Source organism: Aythya fuligula, chromosome Z (assembly GCF_009819795.1).
Source record: "Aythya fuligula isolate bAytFul2 chromosome Z, bAytFul2.pri, whole genome shotgun sequence".
NCBI lineage: Eukaryota > Metazoa > Chordata > Aves > Anseriformes > Anatidae > Aythya > Aythya fuligula.
Genome location: NC_045593.1, coordinates 18,832,021 through 18,852,973, shown reverse-complemented (window position 1 = coordinate 18,852,973; position 20,953 = coordinate 18,832,021). Strand labels below are relative to the sequence as shown.

The 20,953-nt window shown below is 40.7% G+C and overlaps 1 protein-coding gene across 2 annotated transcripts; it reads left to right on the top strand.

The window, feature by feature from the left end:
- The first annotated feature begins 13,319 nt into the window (after positions 1-13,319).
- ESM1 (endothelial cell specific molecule 1) lies at positions 13,320-20,446 on the top strand. Of its 2 annotated transcripts, XM_032206272.1 has the most exons (3): positions 13,320-13,698; positions 17,505-17,660; positions 19,840-20,446. In XM_032206272.1, the coding sequence occupies exons 1-3, from the start codon at positions 13,398-13,400 to the stop codon at positions 19,938-19,940; spliced, it is 558 nt and encodes a 185-aa protein (XP_032062163.1). In that variant the 5' UTR covers positions 13,320-13,397; the 3' UTR covers positions 19,941-20,446. The 2 variants fall into 2 exon arrangements, with proteins under 2 accessions (XP_032062163.1, XP_032062164.1); XM_032206273.1 differs by lacking the exon at positions 17,505-17,660.
- The last annotated feature ends 507 nt before the right edge of the window (positions 20,447-20,953 follow it).

The following is a 20,953-nucleotide window of genomic DNA, read 5'->3' as shown; positions in this document are numbered from 1 at the left end:
TGAAGGTCATGGACACTTGTCAAAAGATGTCAATGAATTTGCTGAGGCTTTGAACACAGATAGAAATTGGGAAAAAATGGAAAAAATAGGCATATGATATTAAAATGCAAAGAATAGCATCCTGCTGTTAACACTTTTTGTCTGGAAGGCCGCAAAGGAGGTTGCAAATAATTTGGCCCCTTTTACCTTTGTAAGTTAAATGACAGCAAGGATATCTTACTTCCTGTTCTACAGGAGACTCTTCACACTCCACAGCCCAGTAATGTTGGTGTTTCATCTCCCAAAGGCAAGGATTTCCCTTACAGTAGTCTTATCTCTGCTACTGATGGGTAATATCAGAAAGGCTGAGGTTGGAAGGACCTCTGAAGTCCATTTGGTCCAATACTCCTACTCAAGCAGGGGCCCAGGACCATGTCATAGATTCACTGAAGTGATACAGTGTGGAAACCATAACCCAGCAGTTAATTCCAGTTCAGATACTGTATGTGTGATCCCCTATAACCTCTTTACTTCATTTACACCGTCTTCCTTTATGGGTTGTGTAGCAAGTGAAAGGGCATTGCCACCAGGCCCAGAGGGATGCAGCAGACCTTAACTGCCCCAAGCAGTCCCTGGGGCCTCCCCAGTCTACCCATGGTCATTTGTCCCATGGAGCTGGGCCCACTGCAGGTCCAAGTCCTGGAGAGAGAGTCCTGGAGTCCACAGTCTGTGGGCAGCACAGTGTAACCAGCAATCCCCCTGACATCATGAGCCACCCAAACGTGGGGCTCACTCAAGTTATAGCCAGCCCAACCCCGCCATCCTGCAAATGCTTGAAGTCTGCTAAGGCAGAAATTAGAAAAATCACTCATTTTTGGCTAGGATTTTGGTCATTGCATACTTGCTGCTTAGGTAATTTGACTAGTCATAGGCGGCAAAGCTGTACTAAGCTCTGAGGCAGTGGAGGGAAATGAGCAAAAATAGCATACCTAAAATTACATCGGAAATAGTAATAGTCCCACAGATATTTCTTATAAACTGTTTCTCTCTGGCTTTGCTTACAGACTATACTGCAAGTAACACCACAGTCAGATAAATCCTGCTGCCTCTACAACTATTCTCCATTTTATGCTAAGTGATTGCTCTCAGAGCAATATAGTTTTTCATTTTACATGACAGTTCTTACATGGCTGCCATTGCCATGCACAGGGTAAGTCAATATAGCCTAGTTGGAGGGATTGCTGCTGGAGGGATACTGTTGTACTGCAGTCTATGGTACACTTTGATGGCTGCAATTTGGAGGTTACTGCCTGTTCTCAGAGCAAAACTCCCTGGCTGGCAGTTATATCAATGTAATTTCCCTGTGGGTTGCTTTATGAGTATTAGGGGCTGGGTAGTACATGTACACCTGGGTTTTATATGCACACACACTCAAACGTGTCTACATATAATATCAGACCTAGTCTTGCTTTCAATAAGCAGTTTGCTTTTGTAAGACAAATGCTTTCATGCTCATAGTTGCATGCAGATAAATAGATCAGTGCCTCATCTTTTTTGTGTAACAGGCGCAAGGCTGAATGTTCCTATGCCGTAGTACTTGTATCCCACATTCAGAAAGCTGTATATTCACAAGCACCCATCAATTTGGTTGTTGAAACTGAATGCAATTTTGTAAAAGTTTTGTGGGATGTCAACACACCCAAGAAAAAACAAGGTGATAAACGTCTTCCTCGTTATAGGGGCTCAGATCCCCGTGGCTTGCTAGAGTTCCTGCCCACAAGCCCCTCTGGGTTATGTGCAGTGTGGGCCAGGTACTGTGGTAGGAGTTTTGCAGCAGAGAAGCAAAATGCCCTGCAATTCTGCATTTTATTAACTACAGTGAAAGCACATGGTAGAAATCTGACTACCCTGCAGCACAGGGTAGGCAAAGGTTTAGGGATGGCTGAGAGTTTTTGGCTAAACTGCTTGGCCACTAGTATCACTTGCTGCTGAAACCTCTGCTGGGTGGTTCACAGAACTGAGCTGCAAACAGGAAAGCCACAGAAAGTAGCTCCAGTTGAACAATAGCAAACACCCATGAAGCCTGAAGAAATTAAGCTTATGCTCTTATTCAACTGAGAGGAGCTCATACTTAGCAGCTTGTGCTGGAGATTACTGAAGATTTCAGGTTTCCAGCACAGCATTTGCAATTCCACTTTCCTTCAGCAGGAGGAATCCAGTCTTGTTTCTTTCAACCTGTCACAAATCAACACTAATCTCTAGGTTTTTGTGAGGTGTCCCCTTTCACATTTCTTGCCAGCTTACACCAGACGAGGTCTCCCATACTATCTGGTTTTATCTTTACTGGAAAGTTCACAGTGGATTAAAGCAGTCCTGTCCCAGGAATCCTTCTGCCCTAGGCCAGGACCAGGTTCCCTTGCACTTTGCAGCAAGGTTTAGGCTGAGTTAACTTTGTCTGAGTACACATAGACGGAGTTCACTTTTGTTTTTACATTTGCAACTGTTTCTGTTTTTACTGAGGTCTTCGCACCTCAGTTAAGCAGCATTTCTTAAGGAGTATGTGCTAAGGAATCCGAGCTGTTGTTCATCACCTGTCACGTAGTCATGGCTGGGCATGGACAGCAGCCCCTAAGGCTGACCAGACCATGCATGACATGACATATGGCACTGACGTGATGTATGGCGCTGCCAGAGAGCACACTGTGCTGTTATATGGTTAATAGCTCTCTATCCAACAGAGGGGGCTGACAACTCATGTTCACACATCTCACAGGGATGTGCATACTAGTTAGTTTTAGTCCTTAGCTCCTTCTGCCACCTTGCCTTTGTACTGGGCAGTACTGACTGATGTTTTGTACTTGTTTTGGCTGTGCATCTAATGCATTTTATGTCTACTGTGGGAATAATTTTTTTTTCTTTAAACAAACTTCTAGTTCTCAGTATAGAGGGTGGCATTATCTATTGTCAACAAATGCTGCTTCCTGAAAACATGATGTGTTTGGAGCATGGATAGCCTCCACAGCTTCTAGTCTAAGTCTTTGTTTTATCTTCTGGCTACAGAACCACCTGCCTGTCTAGCAAGCTAATAAAAGTAACTTTCATCTTGGGCACCTTAATCTGGCATCAGGAAGAAACATTTAGAGAACAGAATTAAAACAAACAAAACCATCAGATTTTCCAGATAATTTTCTTGGATATTTACCAAAGAGAATTAAAGACAAACCCAGAAGACACTCAAAGTCTGAATAGGTCAGTTTACCATAGGCTGAGAAGTTATAGCAAGTGATTTTTAAATGCTTAATATCTTTTAGTCATGATTTACCAGTTTCCAAAATTTATCCTCATCTTATTAAAGATTTGGCACATGTTTCAGATACCTCCATTCCAATATGTTTATAACCTCACAAACTTCTGAAGAAATTCTTTTTGGATTTACTAATAATATGTAATAACAGATATGTATCAAAATGCATGTAGGTTAAATTTACCATGGAACAGGTTGCTTCAAAGCCTTTGAAATTAGCTGTGAAATGTGCCTTATAAATCAGCCACCAATTAGAAAAAATGTGATTGATCCTAAAAGCTGCAGCAAGACCCACATCCTTGTCACAACAAAGTGCAACTCCATGAGAAAGATAAAACCTTATTTTTAATCAAAATTAGAACAGAAACTAACAGATCTTAGCAACTTCCAAATGCACATACTATGTTATCCTGGTTTCAGTTAGGACAGAACTAATTTTCCTCCTAGTAGCTGGTAGAGTGCTATGTTTTGGATTAGGATGAGAAGAGTGCTGATAACACGCTGATGTTTTAATTGTTGCAGAGCAGTGCTTACACCAAGCCAAGGACTTTTCAGCTTCTCGCTCTGTCCTGCCAGCGGGCAGGCTGGGGGTGCAGCAAGAGCTGGGAGGGGACAGAGCCAGGACAGCTGACCCAAACTGGCCAAAGGGGTATTCCGTACCATTTGGGGTCATGCTGAACAACATATAGGGGGGGCTAGCTGGGGTGAGGGGAGCCAGACTGCTCGGGGTTAGGCTGGGCATTGGTCAGCGGGTGGTGAGCAATTGCATTGTGCATCACTTGTTTCATACACATTAGTAGTAGTAGTACTATTATCATCATTATTGTTATTATTATTATATTTTTCTGTCTTAATAAACTGTCTTTATCTCAACCCACAGGCTTCACTTTTCCATTTCTCTCCCCCATCCCATAGAGGGAGGGGAGAGGGTGAGCGAACGGCTGTGTGGTGTTTAGCTGCCGGCTGGGTTAAACCACAACATAGATTCAATGAATAAGTAGTTGATTTTCACAAATCTCATTCATATGCACATTTGCTTGTAAAAAATAAGAATTCTTCCCTATGAACACACTGTCACAAAGCCTCTATTTAGATAAAATATCAAGCCTCTTCACAGCCACATTAAAAAAAAAAAAAAAGAAAAGACAAGTAATAATCAAAACTAACATGATTCAGAAAATGAAAAAAAAAAGTTAATCACTCGTAAATTACTGTAATCAAGATTATTAGTCATGAGTAGCATGAGTAGTTAATTAACGATTTCTGTTTAAATGAATAAATGACACGTGGTTGCTCAGGTTATCTTGAAATCATGTAGGGGACTTTACCTATAAGAATCTGATGTCAAGGTTTCTTGGAACATCCATATCTCGAACTGCCATTACCAAAGCCACATAAATCATCTTTTCAGCCCCCTTGGTATCAGATAAAAGCAGATGTTTGAAAAGAAGGAGGACTATCTTGTATGCAAAAGCCTTGGCATTTTCAAATAGCAGTGAACCATGCTGACAGTGATGTGGCTTTCACCCCAGGGCATTTGCAACCTGTTCCAAAAACCACAGTCCTGTCCTAGCACTGGTCTTAGCAGAGTTGAAGTAACAAATGTTCACAGAGAGTGCACAATTATTCACTTGCCTAGCGAAATACTGCTGGTGACTGTAGGTGGGTTTCAATGGGCACGGGCACTCATTCATGAGTCCTGGTTCATGCACTTACAACAGGCAGTAGACAACAACAACAATGTCCTTTCCCTCTAGTTGTAGAGAACAGGCTCATTTTCTTTTCAGCGTTGCTTTATGAAATGAAAAGCTTTTTACATTTTAGAATACAGAATAAACCACTTAAGGTAGAACTGAAGATACTGTTGCCAATCTCTGGCCAAGCTGCCCTCATGGGATCCATATCAGGGAATATCTCATGGGCCACAGCTTTGGGGCTGCTTCCTCCTGTCAATAACCATCAGTAGCTGGCCTTCTCCTGGTCCCCTTTGACAGGCAGGATGAGATAACCCAACAGCCAGACAATGTCTGCAGTCTGTCACATTGTAGATCAACCCCTGGCACCGTGAAAAGGATTCATGGGGTCAACTGGAATACAGCATTTGGGGCTGAATCGTATCTGTACTATTTTGTATAAATCATCTAATTTCTGATATTTCTGATTGCAAAATATTTCAGAAACGCTGCAGGCTTATGTAGTTTATCAGCAACGGGAAGCTAAACTAACTGGTCAGTCTGTGATAATTCAAAAAATAAAGCTAAAGAAGAGTATACCTCTGTGCAGAAATCACATGTTCAACCTGGCAGATTCATAATTTGGGAAAATAGCTGCAGCTTTGAATAATTTAGTCTTTTTAAAAATTAATTTTATCTATCTATCTTTCCATCTATTTATTTGTTTTTCCCCAAGCATTTGTCTTAAAAGATTAAGCTTCTGGGCTTTTGATTATATGACTGAAAATTAACATCAAGTTTCTGATTAAATAATTTGAGTTGATCTGTGAATAAAGTAAAGCAATGAACTCACAATATTTTATTTCATTCACTCAAATATGTTGCAGGAATATAAATGCGTATAAATTACCAAATTTCTAAGAAGTCCCACTCAAAGTTGCTTTGGTTCATTTGAACATATTTTACCTGCCATTAGACGGTAGTTAAAATAGGTCAGTGCTTAAGTTTTTTGTATATTCTTTCAGTGAGGAAAGAAAATCAATTCATTTCAAGGAGGTTTTCAGCTCTGAATTAAATTTTTTCTTTATATAAATAAAAGTAAATAATAATAAAAGTAAATAAATAAATAACCGTAAACAAAAAATCATCTTAAAGTCAATCCAGAATTTATGCACTAATTAAGTATTAATTGATTAATTAATTATTAATTAATAAATTAATTTAAATTAGGCACAAATTTAGAATAGTAGGTCTCCCTGAGCTGAAGCAGAAGGCAAGTTTGTCTGAAAAAGAACACAGGGTTGTGTTCTGCACTTGTAACACTGCTTAGTGATAAGACTTTTTCTTTAGCAATATATTAAGAAGGTAGAAAATAATGAGATCTGAGCTAAAATAGACTTGGAAGTGATGAGGCATTTTTAGGTTTATGGCTTATAATTCTAAGCTTTCTGGCAGTTTTGTTGTTTAATGAAACACAAACTTATCACAGGCAATGTGCAGCTGTTACCCCTCATTGCTTTCTAATTAGAGCTTGTTTGCAAACATTCCTTTCCTTTGAGGGGAAAACACACACACACAAAAAGCTTTGAACTGGCTTTCATTCTTTGCAGCAGAGGAGATCATAATGTGCTGAAAGCGTTGTGTGAAATCACGGCCCTAGTGAAAGGGGTGGCAGAACAGTTATGTCATGAGCATCTGTGTTCACCCACAATATGTGCACTGCAATAAAAAAAGGGAAATGTATTCAAATATTTGAAAATACAGACATGTGATTAATGAGGCAAAAGACAAAGGATGTAGGAAGCATGTGCATACATGAAAATCCTGCTAACTCCTTGGGGAAACAAATGGATCTGTTGACCTGCTTGGTGCTAGGTCCCACCAAGGGCATTGTTCTGCAAGACCTTGACTGGCACCCTTTTTCATGGAAACCAAGATTTTCATTTAAATTGTGTCCAAATCCGTTTGCTGAAGTAGATATCAATTGCATATAACATGGAAATGCCTGAAGAACAACTGTCAAGGTTCTCCTGCTTGAAGAAGGCTCTGCACCAGGTAGTCCAAATTCTCAGAAGCTTCAGGATGGCTAGCCAAGATGTGTACAAGTGTGATGACTGAGCAAGAGAAAACAGTGAAGATGGGCTGAAAGGGCATATTCTTATTCCACTCTTAGTTTAGGGGATATTTTGCATGTGGCATAAGTAGACTTGTGAAGAATAAAGCTGTAAAACAGAGAGAGAGAGGACATTTAAATAAAGAGAAGGAAATGTCAGCATTGAAGAAAAACAGGAGAATTAGGGCTAAGTGTGAGAAGAAAAGATTGTGAGGCAGAGAGAAGCAGGGGTAGAAACAGCCACTTATCCTAGGGAAAGAAGGTGCATGTATCACAATGAAAATTTCTTTAATAGCTCCCACCAGTGTCCTTCCTGCTTTCAGCCTTTGGCTGCCTCTTCCCTGAAATTTTATCACCTAGGAGATGCTAATTTCCTCTTATGGCCTTTCTGGGATCATCTAATTATTCTTGTAAGTGCTTATGCTTCAAAGATGGGTACTTATGAAAAGGAAGAGAGATTTCTTCCCAATATAAAAAAATGGTTGATAAACATTTCATCGTAATGCTTATCTAAATGAATTAGCTCTTTTTTTTTTTTTTTTTTTTTCTCTGCCAGTGGAAAGGTCCCAGTGATATTGCAAATACTACCTGGAAATATTAACTCATGAGGACACCTGTCCCAAACACAACAAGTAACAACATCTCACACATAATACCACAGACTTTCTTGTTGGCATCCCAAGGAGCACAGCATGAGCTGAGCTTTTAATAGCTTTGTCATTCATTACAGGAAACAGCTACTTAGTCAATATACATAGTCTCAACTATAATAAAAGCATAGCTAAATCATTTTCATAAATGTTAATGTTGTAAGACAATAACACTGCTTAAATGTAACAAAATTTTCAAAAACGTGTTTTAGTACAGAAAAGCAGAAATCACACTAATGTCTAAGGTATGGTTTTATTCCCATCATTGTGTACAGAGATGTTGCTTTTTTTCTTAAAGAACAAAGACCAAAATCAGCTTGGGCTACAAGTAAAAAGATATGCCCCACCAATCCTAAAAAGTTTGCTTCTGAAATTTATAGCTAGGACCTGAAAACCAAGTGCTGCACTGAGATTCTGCACAGGTGCTAAGAACAAACATTTTTCAGCCAGGAATTCAGATCAGTTGTCAGAGACTGGTAAAATGAGAATACATTTACAGATCATACCAGGTAGGAAAAGAATAAAATTCATGATATATGCCATTTTTGTTGACCATTGTGTTATCATTTATATCATAAAAAATCTAATTAAAACACTTTTTCAAGTCTCATGTTTTATTCTCGTGTTACAGTGAACTCCTGCATGGCAATACAGCAATCAGTATATTCCTACATCAGCTACTTCTATGAAATAGCAAGAAGCAAAATCTCTCACACATTATCTCATGTTTAAAACCGTGTACTATAAGGGCAAAATATATGCACCTGAGCACCTAAGTAAAACATCCAAAGAACCATTATTCACATACTGACATACTGGTTTATTTTACCTGAAATTCATGTCCAAGTTTTTTTTTTAATTTTATTTATTTATTTATTTATTTATTTATTTACCCTAGGTGCTTGAAAATCAGTTCCTATGAATAGGAGCAGAGATGTTTTTCTTTGTGGAAAAGCCATAGTCTCCTAGGTGGACATGTAGCTGTTTCTCACAAGAGAAAGCTGCTGACAAAACTTTTGATGAGGTGGTGAGGCAGTGAAGGTAAGACTCTAGTCTGGGCTGTGAAGGATCAAATTTAGCATTATATCCAGCGAAGTAGATTTTCTGAAGTAGAGAAGGTATGTGACTTTTTCATACTTTCAGGAAACTAACTATTGTAGATCTTAGAAATGGTCAGTACTGAGAAGCCTTTCTTCCCCTGGAAATGTAGATGATTTTAAAGTAGCAAATAAAGACTTCAGCATGAAAGAATCACAACACATTTTTCATTAACTTTTCCCAATTCAACTGCATATTTATGTTGTGTGACAAACCTAGACATGCCTGCCTCAGAGAATGCTGACCGCTGTTACCATGTAGTAGACCTTTTCCACATCTCTGATATACTTCTTTTTTGGTCTCTTAAATATGTTCTCCAAGCTCAGTGGAATTATTTGACTTAATTCACAAATTAATTGATAGAAAGACAAAAAGTTATGTGGAGCTGTGTTGCTTCCCCATGCAGTTTGGCTTCCATTTCTCAGACTGGGCTTGCTTTTAATATGCTTTGAACATGCTATGGCTGTAGCTCCTGAGGATCTCTGCAGATAATGCTACCATATCCAGCCATTTCTGTAGTAGCTACTGAGGTCTGCGTAGAGGTGTCCAGTCTGCCCAGTTCTCTGCATAGCACCTGGTCTGCCTGTAGAAAGGATGTAAATACCTCTTGCCGACAGCAAGTAGGAAATGTCCCAAAGCATCTATTTTTACCAGAGTGAAGCCCAGTTGCCATGCTACAGTCGAAACAAAGAGTAATTAGCAACTCATTGAAAAGATACAAGAAAAGAAATCATACAAAGGGGAGTCCTTGCTGCTATCTCACTTTCCTGATTCTTATCTTTTACTTCCTATTTCTGGCTTTTTATTTTGGACTTTGCAGCTCAGCTTCCTTTCGGTGTTTCCCTTTGAATCTTTGCTTGAGGTGTAGTATTGTGCTTATGGCTTTTTGTAAAGGAAGCCTGGGAAAACATTGGATCATTCAGGAATGCATGGTATCATATTTTTAGTTTAGGGACTGCCTTTTGGAAATCAGCAACAAGGGTCATGTGTTAAACCTTTTCCAATGTTCAAGGAGGTATTAATGCTTCCTGCTTATCCCAGCTTTACATGTTCAAAAGGCTGGATGACTGCAGCGATCAAAATACTTAAGTTAGAAGTGATGGATACTCGATTTGAAGAGTAAAATGAACTAAGCCTGGGAGTATTGGCCTAATGGATAGATTTCTGTGTATCAGCCACAGGTTAATCATGTGTCACAAGGTGTGTCATTTCATGATTATCTTTAACAAGTGGGTCAGACTTCTCATAAGGTATAAATACAACCTTGAGACCCCCACACAAGTTGCTTTTGCTTAAGAAATGGATAATTAGCAAAGTAGAAAAATTGTGCTCTGAAGTACTCAGCTGGAACCACAGTTCACAGCTCACTGATGTTGAAGCTGTGGTCGCTCAGTTCCCTGTCAGACCTAAGGGCTGAAACCCTTCCTGCTTCCAGCAGGAATGACAAACCTTATATATGGTGATGTAATTATGATGTAAACTGGCAGCAAGACAAATTGTACTGTAAATTTGAAAAATTTCTACCAGTGATCTGATCTGATCCAGAAAATCTCCCACATTTAAAGTATATTTATACCACAAGTTAAATAATGGTGCCAATTTTTCTGCTGTTGATAGTTGGGGAAGCTTCATTAATTCCCATCGCAGCAATTTTCAAGGGAGAACTTAGTTCAGGGCTTTACAGGATCAAGCTGTTCATTGGAAAGAAAAGCTTAATGGATTGAACAGGTAAAACAACAAAGAAACACTAATACCAGAGGTATTGAACACAGGATTTATTTCACAACTCAGTGGACAGTGTGGAAGATCATTATTTTCTCTATGACACTCATGTATTAGCCAGACCTCTATCTATTCATATTGTTTTCTTCCATTACATGTATTTTTTGATCCATTGTAATAATTTACTTTGGCTTCTAGCTCCAAGCACAGAATGCAGTTTCCATTTTATTCCAAATAATATTGGCTTGTTGCTAGGGGAGTGTGCTGATTTCTTTTATGATTTCTTTTCCTCACCACATCTGTGTGTAATTTTTTTATTTATCATCTCCCTAGGACATTTTCCCTGTGAGAAACCCAAATGTGAAATGCTGCCCTTTCAGATCTCATTTGGTGTTCATGCAAGGAGCATTTCCTAAACATACATACATAAAATGATTTTACCAGCTGATGTTTATTACCAGGCATAAATGGCAAAGTGTGCTTGTGGATGGGTCTGCACACTCTTCTGTTACCTGTTAGTGAACAAGCAGATCTGAATTTAAGGGCAGGTGTGAATTAACTTGAGGGAGTGACTTAAGGGAGACAGTTCATGCTCCTGGTTGCTCCAGACCTGTAAGGTCTTGTGCACTGAGTATGCAACCTGCTGCTTTGTGCTAATTCACCTTTGCAAAGAGTTTGAGGCATGAGGCTTGAAATGGCGACTGCTCTGCTTTGGCTGTGTTGTGACTGTGACGGGGTCGAGGGTAGTACATCCATTTCTGATTTATCTCCCTGCTATAATCTTACACTTTTGTTTCCCCACAGTTTTAGCTGCGGTCTTCACTTCCATGCTTACAGTATTTCCCTCCCTTCCCAGAGGACAGCTACATGCAATTTTGAAGATAAGGTTTTCTACTACTGCTCTTCATGGCTACCGGTAGAACTCGTGTAGTTTGTATGAGACTTCAGCCCTGATGTTTTAATTTTACACTTTAAACTCACTGTTTGTCATCTTGAATTATGTATGAAAACAGGCATGTAAACTTCTTACATCTGCCCACTGTGATTAGAAGTACTGAATTATTATTTATTACTTATTGAATTATTACTTACTCCTCTCCTCTCCTCTCCTCTCCTCTCCTCTCCTCTCCTCTCCTCTCCTCTCCTCTCCTCTCCTCTCCTCTCCTCTCCTCTCCTCTCCTCTCCTCTCCTCTCCTCTCCTCTCCTCTCCTCTCCTCTCCTCTCCTCTCCTCTCCTCTCCTCTCCTCTCCTCTCCTCTCCTCTCCTCTCCTCTCCTCTCCTCTCCTCTCCTCTCCTCTCCTCTCCTCTCCTCTCCTCTCCTCTCCTCTCCCTTATGGCCACATATACCATATATACCAGAAACATTTCCTAAAATGCAATGTACTATATGTTGGTTTTCTTTGCCTCCTCTCAAGGCAGAAGAGTCAAGCATTTTGTTTAGGACCTATCAATAAACATTTGCATTCATGAAGAAAAGGCTTTCCTGATCCCCTGTATTTCCAGCATATTTCCAGCCTTTCCTTCTATTTGGCAGCCTCCTGGCAGCATCCTCAGCCCACGCGAGATGCAGGATTCCCAAATGGCAAGCTAGCCACCTACAAGTTTACTTTGACTCTCTTCCCAGTAACTTCGGTGGCAGCAATTTTTGCTGTTCAGAGATTTCTTTATGATTAGGTTTGTTCCTTTTCTCCTTTCCTGCAGATCTTTCTCTAGAGCAGAAATTTCCATCTCTCTGGTGGCTTGTCTGTTGTGCTGAACTCCTAGCTTGTTTGCTGTTTCTTGTCAAGTCTCTGGCAGCGTGAAAGAAGTCTAAGAGGGGTTGAGGGGAAATTGAGGCTTATTTTCAGTTTATTTACATTAGTTTCATTCAGGAGCAACACCAGGGCATCCCACAGAGCTTGGTCAGGGTAGAGGTAGTGTAAAGGAGGGGAGAATCAGTCCCTCTGGATCCACGTTTGGGCTGTGCAGCCGGTATTGGTGACAGATGGGGATTTCCCCCTTTGGTTGTGAGGTCAGGGGCATCCCATTGACCATTTTCCTCGACTTCCTGCGGAAGATCCCACAAAATCCTGGTTTCTGTCTGACCTGTTTCTAGCAATAACCTCTGAGTGAAATATTTAATTCATCCCTACCTAAATACTTATTAAAAAGTACCATTTCAGAGCAGGCAGGAAAAACGGTGCTGAAATATCTGAACTCGGACATTAAATGGCATGATCTCATGTTGCGCTTTGCAGCAACTGCCCACCTCCCCTCGAAGGGGAAAGCAAAGCTTTGCTCTTTGCAAAATTATCCTTTCAGCTGGAAGGCGAGTCGGTGTGATTTTCCTCTGGCCGCAGGAGCTGTGTGTGCAGGGCAGAGCGGTGCTGTCAGCAGCGCCCGCCTCAGAGCCATCCCTGTCCTGAAGGAAGGTATGCAACCTACTTGTCTCTCTCTCTTTTTTTTTTTTTTTGGTTGTGTGTGTGTGTTTTTTTTTTCTTTCCTTTTGGCAGACGTCCTTGAGCATTTGAGACGGATGTGAGAGAGTTTTCAGTCCTCATGCAAAACAACCAACTAAACATAACAGATTACATCAGCTCAGGCTTTTCAATTCCTGGATGGCAGCAGAGTGCTAATCCAACCTTCATCCTGGATTTCATAAACTGAAACAGGGGAGGCTGGCAGGAGCAGCGCTGCCGGATTGAGGAAGCTGACGACGGTGCAGCATGTGGGCAACACGCTGTATAAAGCTCATAAACTTGTAGGCTGATGTGTGCAGCTACTGCTTTGGATTCTGTACTGCTGCTTCCCTCAGCACCAGGCACCGGGCTGAACATTAAAACCTGCTCTTTGGGACCGAGCATTGACCCCCGCAAGACATGAAGGTCTTCCTGCTGCTCACACTCCTGCTGACGCCCATGCATGCTGGAACCGCTTGGAGTGCAAAATATGCAGTAGATTGCCCTGAGCCCTGTGAGAGCAATGCGTGCAAAAGCACCTTGCGCTGTAAGCGGACGGTGCTGGATGACTGCGGCTGCTGCAGGGTGTGCGCGGCCGCGCTGGGGGAGACTTGCTACCGCACCGTCTCCGGTATGGATGGTGTCAAGTGTGGCCCGGGGCTGAAGTGCCAGTTTTACACTGAGGAGGATGACTTTGGTGATGAATTTGGTATCTGCAAAGGTAACGACCTTCACTTTGCATGCACCCGCTGTGGCAGTTTGACAGCAGCCGACCTGTAGGACTTGCCTCCTGCTTGGAAGGTCTGAAACAGGCCCCTAGCCAAGAAGAAAGTGAAAAATACCTGCTGGTATTAACAGGTGTTACACGTAGGAAGGAACAGCCTTGTTGATGGGAGAGTGTTGTTTAGACCTGGGGACACCTGTGAGGAAATCTGGATGGGGTGTGCACGGAGATAAGGCTTGTGACTGGGACTTTGGAGACACAGGTGCTAGTCCTGACCCTTCTGCTGAGCGGCTGGGTGCCTTTGTGTAACTTGCAGAGACCTTAATCTTGCACGTCCAACCTTGCCACGGGACGTTGTCGTGTGTCATTCACTCCTGCCTCTGAGGTACCCAGCTGCTCCGGGAATGTGGTCAGGGGAGGCAGAGACCCTCCTGCATGACAGGCAGGGATAAAGAGCAGGAGCTGGAGTGGAGAGGAGCAGGCAGCCACTGCTCCCAGCTGACGCCAGGTAGGCTGCATGCTGATGTCTTTTGTCATGACGGCATTTTTCAGTTAAGAGCTATTGTTGTTCTGTGCAAAAAGGAGAACCTTCTAAAGGAGAGGGGGTATCAAGCTGATGAGAGGTAGGAGGAAAGCTTTTAAAGCTGATGCTTTGCAAAGCGTGGAAGCAGTGAGTTTTCCTGTGTTCGTGTACCACTTCAGTAAGCAGATACAGATATGCCTCTGAATAACTTCCTTAAACACAGAGGCGTTTTGGCAGTTAAATGTTAGGAGTATTAATAGTCTCAGCTCAAGGCATGACTTAGGACCAGACGCTGCAAAAATCATTCAGGATGACTTGCATAAAGCACACGTTTATTTACATTGACATGTAAAAATGTATTAATGTGCATGTTTGAGGGTGAAACTGGAAACACTCCTCTTGTCTCTAAAGGTTAGAATTTACGCATAAAGATAGTGACTTTGGTGCACCCACCAAAATAGTATTTTCCAGAGATAGCTTACTGATCTTCAGTTTATTAAAAATGCTGCAGTGCAAGGTACCAGCTCTAGTTCTTTTAACAGTTTTTTTGAACTATTCTGTACTTTTCAATATCCTCATGTAAATGTATTTTCAATAGATAGCTTGAAATGGGAAAAAAGCAACACTGAGAGACATGAGATCCGAATCTCTGTAGCTGAGTCTTGGAAGCTCTGTAGAAAATGTAAAATTCTTTCTTCCAGTGAGTCAATGAAAACTCTCTCATTGATTTCAATAAAGCCATAGCTAAACTTTAAGTTGGTATTTAAAGCTTGTATTCCCCATATACAGATTTGCACTAGATATTATAGATATATAATACTATATATATATCTCATTTCTAATTATTCTTTTTAATCTCTGATCAGCTCTGAGATATCAGCTCTGAGATAGTGCAATCTCTTTCTGTAACTATGTGAACTTCATCAGACCAAGTATTATTATTTTAGGTATGCATTTATAACCATGATAGTAGATCACTCACTCATTTTAATAACTTTCATGCTTGTAATAATTTATGTAGCGAGCGTGATTGGATTCTCTCTAATGGCATGTGACTGATTTACTTTAGAGTTGTAGACAAATAACCTATTTGTCTACAAGTTAAGTTAACCTTTTCTTTAATTTCTTAATTCTAGAATGTGTAGAGTATGCCCTGTGTGTGTCTGAGCAGTTTTCTGAGTATTAATTAATATTTTTGGTGGTTCTTATCTAAAAAGTGTTATAAGAGTGTATCGTATTCTTATCAGTAACAATGTTATTATCATCCAAATCAGACTAAGAAAGAAAGGTACTCTGTCCTTCTATTTGTAAATAGACTCTTAGTTTGAGACATTTCTGTCACAGTGAGAGTCTGCTCTTGTTTCCCTTAAATCACTGTAGGCTACTTGCTAATTAACGTAGGAGCAGGCTCCTGCTGAACATAACCTTTGAATGGCAGAATTGACTCAGATCTCTCAGTTTCACCAGACCTGACGAGCATCATCAATGCCAGGATTACTGCACATGGAGCCAAGCACTGTGGACTCAGGCTTTTTTCCACTCTATTGTGCCCAGCTTTGCAACCCACATCGCTGAGCTGGGTGGCTGAGCAGCCACAACACGCAGATTAATGCCCCATGCTGTCAGCCCTCACAGCTTGTCTTTCAGGGAGGACTCTGCACAAGCAGACTACTTTTTTTTTTTTTTTTTGGTCAGGATCTGGGTTTTGATTTACGTGGACAAACTGCAGATCAAAGAGCATCCTTTGTTGGGATGCTTCCCCCTTGCTGGGGAAGGTGGCAAAGCTCAGTGAGGTCCTCTGGGCTGGAGGGAGTCACTGCACAGTGCCCAGGAGGGAGCTGGCTGTTTTTAAAGTGCTTTTCCTTTACAAATGTATACCCATTGGGCATGCAGAGAATTGTCAAATGTTGGCCTCATTAGCCTGATCTTCCAGATAGTCTAGGTTGTATAGCAAAACTAAATATTTGCATTGATTCAAGAGGAAACTGGGCAGAGAAGGACAACTGTGTTGTGGGATGTTAAATGCACAGAAACCACGTCTGGTTTGGGAATTCCCAGAGCTTGAAATGGGAGAGAAAAGGAAGACGTGATAGGGAGGTGTCACATGTGGTAAGTCATGACAGGAAAGTATCGTATGTGCTATGATCATCATTTTTCTGAAGTATTTTGTGGCAGCATGGGCTAGATGGATCCTTGGTCTAACACAGAATTCATCTGCTTTTAGGACTTGAAAGGGAAACTCTCTGGGACTTCTCATTTAGGGTGACCATACACCCTGGGTTGGAAAGTATAGTTTGAGCATACAGATCCTTCTCCTGCTACACCCCAAACACCACTTGGGATGATCTCTTCTTGGGTGGTTTGGAAAGAGAATGCTGGAACTGGATTTTCCTTGTCTCCATCATTTAAGCTTGGGTCCTGGAAATGTACAAACAGCAAAAGAGAGGAAAACAGAAAAAGAGAGGATGAAAAGTGTTGTGACACCAGGCTTAAACACTCTGAAGCATTACACAATCTAGCACAGGCAAAGCATCCCCTATCAAGCAATCTATATCTGTCATGGGATGGGGCAAACCTTCTGCACCTGATTTAATCTTTGCCAAGTGACTTTAGTTTCCAACCTGACATCTGCCTTCTGGTGCTTCTCTGCCAGCTTGCTCAGGGATGGGAGATCAGAAATGGGGCAGTACATGGCCAGATGCAGTATATCAGCAGACAGACCTTTTAGTGCCGTGATCCTTTTTGAGCACACTTGCTCGCTAGGCTGGAGATGTGTGTGAGCTTGCTGCTGCTGGCCAGCGGAAGGCAGACCTTTGAGTAGTCTTTTCATACATGCACATCCCTGCACATCCCTGGGAGCGTTCCTCACCTTGCCGGGGTTTGGGGACAGGAGGATGCACTGCCACCCTGGAGAGCTCCTCGGGGTCATGCCAGTGGCTGTCTCCCAGCTGGTGCCGTGCTCCTGCTGCAGGCAGCCTCGGCGCTGGCAGCTCCAAGTCCTGCGGGTCCCCCAGGTTAGGTAATGTTGTGCCCAAGCAGTGGGCTCAGAAACTTTTGGAAGTGTTCTTCTCTAAATGCAATGCTAATCCTTTAATGACATCCTCTGTGATTACATGTTCGCATATGCATATTGCTTTATATTTGCAATTTAATACTACGGCAGTTTCAGGCCAGCTATTATATGCAGGCCAGCTATTGAGAGTGCTGAGTTGGATCACTGATGACTGCAGTGCTATACAGCCTTCTCTATTTTTTTTTTATTTTTTAATTTTATTTTCAGAGTGTCCCTACGGTACCTATGGCATGGAGTGCAGGAAAACCTGCAATTGCCCGTCTGGCATCTGTGACAGAGTAACTGGGAAGTGCTTGAAGTTCCCGTTTTTTCAGCTGTCTGCTTCAAAGCCTCCAAATCGACGAAAAATAATTTCACACACAGGTAAGAATTGGTGGGGCAGGTGATTTTAGCAGAAATTGCCTTCTATGTGATCTACTAGCACGCTGTGCATGCTGTGCATGAGTGGTGTGTACTTTGGTGGACCCGTGCAAACAGGCAAACAGCTAACAACACAAGCTACATAGCTTTTTTTTTTTCTTTTCTTTTCTTTTTTTTTTTTTTTTCTTTCTTTTCCCTTGTTGGCAGCTCTCTTAACATAAGGCAAGGATTTATGTGAGCTATAAAACATGGTAAAAGCATTTTGAACTCCTAACATGGGCAAAATACTTTGCAGCTGTTGAATGTACTAGCAGTGTGATGCCACCTGTGCAAAGGGAGGATACGCTAGGACTTGCATTAACTAGTTCAGATGAAATCCAAATACAATTTCACTAGATTATTTTACCACTGTCAGCTATATACAGTAAAAATAATACCTTTTTCTCATGAAGACAGAGTTTTCTACCTTTTCAGATGTCAATGAGCTGTTTTATGAAATGCCTTAGTTTAATTATTCCAATATCTTTGGAATAAATTATTATGTTTAAGACTGTTTGTGAAGCCTGTAACAGATTTTTCTTTTTTTTTTTTCTTTTTTTTTTTTTTTTTTTTAAGATGTGAAAAGCTGGAAAAGCTGGAATATATATATATTTTTATAGCTGTGATTAATTTTTCTTCCTCTTTTGACTCTTTTTCTTGATGACACTGAGGTATATCTAACCAAACTGTATTTACCCAAAATTTAAACACAATCAAAATGAAAAGAAATACAAGCATTTTAAATAAATATCAGAGACTTAATCCTAGATCTTACTGTCTTCTTTAAAATTTCATCCCAAAGTTTTTGAATTATATTTCTCCTCCTGCTACAGTTTGTTTGCCTTGTTTTGATTTTCTCCTGTTATATTAAAGTATCTAGAGTTTGTTGCCTTGGTACTTATCTTCCTCCCACTCTTTAGTTAGAAAAGCTTAGACAGAAACAAACTGCTTGAGCCTATGCTCCTACTACTTTTAAAAGGATTTTTGAAAAACGCTTTGCAAGATGGATCAGTCCTGATCCTTCCTGATTTTCCTGTGTGATTGTGTTCTTTTGCCTTTATTATTAGGCACTAAGACATCATGAAAATCACTCCTGTCTTGCTTTTTTTCTCTGCCTAGTCTATACTCCAGATCTTCCCAGGTAGCCTGTTTTCCTCGGTGCTTCCACCCCTTCCCTCTTCCTCGAGTTTTGTCCCAAGCCTTCAGCATGCTCAGTGTTCACCACGTTGCCTGATAGCAGCCAGGATGAAATCCTGACCCCATGGAAACAAACGGAACTTTTTCACCCATATAAAGATTTTATGCTGAAATCTGTCCCTCAGAAGTTCATCACTGAACCAGGACCTCTGTGTGCAGTAGTTCATGGGATGACCATGCAAGATTTGATTTGATTGTGGTCTTCAGAGTCAGCTCTGTAACCCAGAACAGATTCTCAGCTAATTAAAACAGCTGTGAATGCTTCTGTATTTTAATTGGATGAGTTTCTGACACTAATTTATATAGGCATTGTGGCTACATATGCTCTAGTGAATTAAAGAGTGCCAAAGTGTGTTCCTGTGTATTGCAATGTGATCACCTTCTTTGTCAAACAGTAGGGCAGCAGTTGGCGTGCTTTGCCCCAGGCCAGCCAGCCCTGCCAAGCAGCCTCAGCCACAGCTCAGGAATTAGCGTGAGCCAGGAACCACTTCCAGTAGACAAACGGGATATCTTTTACTTTTTTATTTTTATTTTTTTTGGAGCACAAGAGAGCTTAATGGCATGGATCAAGCTATTGTATGCCAGCTGGCCTCAGCCAGAGAATAGCTGCAGGCATCTTTAATTTACTGCTGTAGCTATCCCTGTGAGGATGTGTGGTTTGGTCCCATGTCACATGTGAGTGTTACAGTGAGAACTGGAAACTGAACTCAGGTCACCTGCCTTATGCTTAAACTATTAGAAAACACATCTGCCTTGTGCCATAATTTAGCAGAAATTTTGTGACTGGCTAACTGGAGGCATTCAGCTTGATTCCTGCAAGAAGAGTTGTCAACTGACCTTTTTCTAGGTGTTCCCCAAGACAGGAACATTGCTGCAGGAAAATATTCTATTTTTCTCATTATTATGAAATTTACTATTTATTTTTTTTTCTTAATTATATTTTCAGAGAACGACATGGCATCAGGGGATGGCAATTCTGTAAAAGAGGAATTTGTTAAGGAGAAAGCAATTCGGTCTCCGGTAATGAAATGGCTAAATCCTCGCTGATATTTACTGACGCTAATAAGACTGTCAAGTGAATGCATTTCTCACAGATTATTGAATATGCAACAACACACTTTAAGAACAAAGTAGATCTATATCATATGAAAATGTAACCTCTGAAGGCCAATTGTGATTCTGTTTTTCATGAGAAAAAATGTTTACTTAAAAATAGACTGTACAGTGTATATGATTTTTGATATTTGTTTTGATAAGTATTTGAGCAGAGAAACATATTGTGGATTGCTGAATGTATAGTAATATTGAAAAAAAAAAAAAAAGACACAACACAATTCATTTAAATAATGACAAAGGCTGATTCTTGCAGCCTCAGGCCAGGAAAGCTCTCACCGAATTCAGTGGACAGTTTGGGTGTGTGCAACTATTGCAAAAGAAATGCACATCAACAAATGCCAGGATAGAAAGCAATGCCCCTCCTGAGTCACACTGACAAGAATAATAAATACTAATGTAGGAGCACAGAAGTGTGAATGAAATAAGCCAATGTTAGTCACCCATAATTTTCTGTTCCTTTTTTTTTTTTTTTTTTTTTTTTAATTTGGTGACAATCCCTTGGAGATAAACACACCTTTCTTCAGGAAGAAAACACACAGCATTTAAGTTTATATATTATGAAAAACTTAGCTGAGATACTGCAGTCATATATTGTATTAAGGTAGATTTCTAAAGTTAAATTCTGTACAGAGAAACAGATGCTCAGTAAATTATACAGATTTGTAGAGGATGATCTGAAAAGAAAAAAAGCTGTTTAGCATTATTTAAATGTATATGTTTCGATAAAGCAGCTATTTTGGTGCCATTAAGGCAATGCTTGCATTCCTTGGGGAAGCCTGGGATCAAAGCCAGACATCAGCAAGTGGGTCTTCGTACTTTCCATCCTCGTCACTGGCTCCTGCCCCATAATTTATCTACTTTAGAGTGCTGTAGGAACTGTCAGTCCATCATTCAGCCCAAACTGGATTATGAATTTGTAACATAATAATCTACACTTTGATGGG

Excerpts from the sequence above, each read along its gene's own strand:
- ESM1 (XM_032206272.1), top strand. The coding sequence starts at position 13,398 with ATGAAGGTCTTCCTGCTGCTCACACTCCTGCTGACGCCCATGCATGCT. Across the intron at positions 13,699-17,504 it reads TGAATTTGGTATCTGCAAAG|AGTGTCCCTACGGTACCTAT; the intron begins GTAACGACCTTC and ends TTTTATTTTCAG. Across the intron at positions 17,661-19,839 it reads AAAAATAATTTCACACACAG|AGAACGACATGGCATCAGGG; the intron begins GTAAGAATTGGT and ends TTATATTTTCAG.